At 47.5% G+C, this 2,870-nt stretch overlaps 1 protein-coding gene across 1 annotated transcript; it reads right to left on the bottom strand.

Annotated features, from left to right (window-relative positions):
- Nucleotides 1–203: 203 nt before the first annotated feature.
- On the bottom strand, nucleotides 204–2,641 carry mlnr (motilin receptor). The gene is made up of 2 exons (XM_034604232.1): nucleotides 1,842–2,641; nucleotides 204–540 (listed from the first exon to the last, which is right to left on the bottom strand). Exons 1-2 carry the CDS (start codon nucleotides 2,623–2,625, stop codon nucleotides 233–235), a joined length of 1,092 nt encoding a protein of 363 aa, XP_034460123.1. The 5' UTR covers nucleotides 2,626–2,641; the 3' UTR covers nucleotides 204–232.
- Between the last annotated feature and the right edge of the window lie 229 nt (nucleotides 2,642–2,870).

The raw sequence follows: 2,870 nt of genomic DNA on the forward strand, positions 1-2,870 counted from the left end.
TGAAACAGGAGAATATAAATGATATTTTTTGCTTGGAATCTAACATATTAGTATTTTTTCTGGACATAAAAACTATATGTGACATGGGTGATATGGTCCCTGTGAACAAAACGCTGCAGGTGTTGCACTGAGGAGCTGCAGGTCTCAGCCCTGAATTCCCACTCAGACCTTTCCCCTCTGCACATGTTCAACGGGTTTCCTCTTCAGCTCAAGTCGAGCAGCTCAGGGCGCCTCAGACGCCGGTCAGGCTCTCGTTCAGGGTGGAGATGTGGCTGGTCACGCACAGCTGTCTCGGGCCGTGGTGGGCTTGTCTGGGCCGCTGGTGCAGCAGGAAGAGGCGCTTGGCCGCGGCCCTGTACTTCCGGGACATGAGGTTGTAGACGACAGGGTTGATGGAGGCGCTGAGGTAGCACAGCACCATGGAGGCCATGTTGAAGTTCTGGCTCAGCATGGCCGTCTCGTAGTCGTCCACCTGCGCGAAGAGGTTCCTGCCGATGTGGTACGGCAGCCAGCAGATGATGAAGGCCAGCACCACCACCACTGAGAGCAGAGGACGAGATAGACAGGGGATCAGTTTCATTAAAGGAATCGTTCGACCTACTACTCACTGCTCATTTACTCACTGCTGTAATTTACCAGCTCTGCCATTCACGTGCAGGGAACCCTGTTGTACAGCGACAGACGACAGGCCGATCTGCATTAATCAAATTTTAATCATGATGCATCCATCAGGTCGTTCATTAGTTGAGCACAAACGGCACAGAGCTCATGCTGTCAGACTCGCTGCCATTTGTATCCACGGTGGTTGAATCCTGAAATTAACAGACGCCTCCATAAATCAACATTAATAGAAATCTACATGCTTTTTAAGTCCTGGTCGTATTCAGCTGCTGTCGCTCAACGATCGTTGGTCCCGTATGACTAGACGTTGTCCCTCTGCAGATCTACAATATTTCTTTATTTCATAAATAACTCTTACTGCTAATTATGCAATAACTGGGTTCCCGTAGGCCGCATATTCCCCTCTTTAATTTTTAATTTGACATTTATTATCTTCAGTGAAATTGATTGTACTTTAGTCTGCAGGGTCTTTTCGATCGATAACGGTGACTCAGCGATTACCTCAGCCAGCACCGACATGTCAGGAAGCTTTCAATACCTAAAATAAAGCTTTGTTCTTCTTCCTTTTTCTGTTTTTAGATTTATGGCGTCATGCTGTGTCCTCGCTGGATGTTTTTCTGCTGCTTACTGTGTATTAGCTCTAATTAGCTCGCTGCTCCCCTGCATCGTACAAAACGTGACCGTGTTGTTGGAGCCAATCACAGGCCGCCATCACTCAGGGGGACATGACATGATTACTGGTTGTTTTCCGTTTTTGTTCACAAATTATGAAAAGAGTCTGTTCAACCAAAACATATTTTTGTAGCTATTTCTAGTCATATGTTTGTAATATGCAGTGTACTGTGTTCTGCAGGCAGAAAACATATAAAACCAATATCTGAAAACCTACACAAGTAACTCCCTGTATCTAGATACTGTTTCAGGTAATATGATAATATGTCATATTTTGTTGTTCGTCTTCTAAGTTAAGAGGCATTGAATGCACCAATTTGACATTTTAGGAAGAATTAGCCAGAGATAAATGAGAAGATTCATACTTTAAGGTAAATAAAGAAAATATGGTAAATATGAGAATGTGGATATTTTTAAATGCAAACTCTAGACGTACCTTTTTAGTGGAGCTTTTACTTGAGTTTAAGTTATTTATCTGTGTATTACTCTGAGTCAGAATACAAGAGACAATACATGTGTCTGCAGAGATTATATCTACTATCTCTCACCCAGTATCTTGACAGTTTGCCTGTGGGATCTCTCCCGGGCCAAGGTGCTGGGGCCTTGCAGGTCATTTTTGCTCTTCCACAACTTGCACCCGATGGAGCCGTAGAGGAAGATGAGGCAGAGCATCGGGCAGAAGAAGTAGGTGGTGGACACCCACAGCATGATGTGCAGCTGCCCGGAGATGATGGCGTAGTTGGTGTGCTTGCACTGGCCCGTGTTGTAGTCCGGGTGCGTGTCATTGTCGTACTCCACGCCGATCAGGAAGAGCGTGGGAGCCGCAGAGACCAGGGCGAAACCCCACAAGGCGAAGATGATGTACTGCACCCTGCGCCTGGTCACCACCACCTTGGTCTTGAGGGGGAAGCTGATGGCCAGGTAGCGCTCGATGCTCAGGGCCGTGATGTGGAGGATGGTGGCCGAGGTGCAGCCTTCGAAGATGTAGTGGTAGAGGCGGCACACGGTCTCGCCAAACAGCCAGGGCACGTACTTCCACAGGCGGTAGAGGTCAAAGGGCAGGCAGAGGAAGATGATGAGGTCGGACACCGCCATGCTGGACAGGTAGAGGTTGGTGGTGGTCTTCATGTCCTTGAAGTGCTGGATGATGAGGATGGTCATAGTGTTGCCGGTCACCCCGACGATGAAGATGAGGATGCAGATGACGGTGACGGGGATGAGGGTGGAGGTGGGGAACAGGGAGCCCTCGTAGTGGTGGTCGTCTGCGCTGTAGTGGTCCATGACCTCTGCTACAGCGGCGTGAGGGTCCACCTGGGACCTGGTCCAGGGCATGACGACCTCCAGGGGTGCGGTTATGTATGAAATGAAGACGCAACAGGCGGCTGAGGAGAGAAAATGAGACGTCTAAGGATCAAACCTGTGTTTTTAGCTCCTCAACTACAAATGATTGAGTTTAGATTTTTGTTAGTTGAGGTTTACTTCAGACTCGTGGGTTATTTCAGTCTGAAAGTAGGATGAAAATAGAAAAATTACAAAATACAGCATAAACATAGAATGCAAGCATTGCACATTATAGT

Source organism: Hippoglossus hippoglossus, chromosome 13, assembly GCF_009819705.1.
Source record: "Hippoglossus hippoglossus isolate fHipHip1 chromosome 13, fHipHip1.pri, whole genome shotgun sequence".
Classification (NCBI taxonomy): domain Eukaryota; kingdom Metazoa; phylum Chordata; class Actinopteri; order Pleuronectiformes; family Pleuronectidae; genus Hippoglossus; species Hippoglossus hippoglossus.

What these genes read in the sequence shown, in the direction of transcription:
- mlnr (XM_034604232.1), bottom strand. Translation starts at nt 2,625, where the DNA reads ATGCCCTGGACCAGGTCCCAGGTGGACCCTCACGCCGCTGTAGCAGAG. An exon ending in GCAAACTGTCAAGATACTGG is followed by an intron (nt 541 to 1,841) that starts GTGAGAGATAGT and finishes CTCTGCTCTCAG; the next exon opens with TGGTGGTGGTGCTGGCCTTC.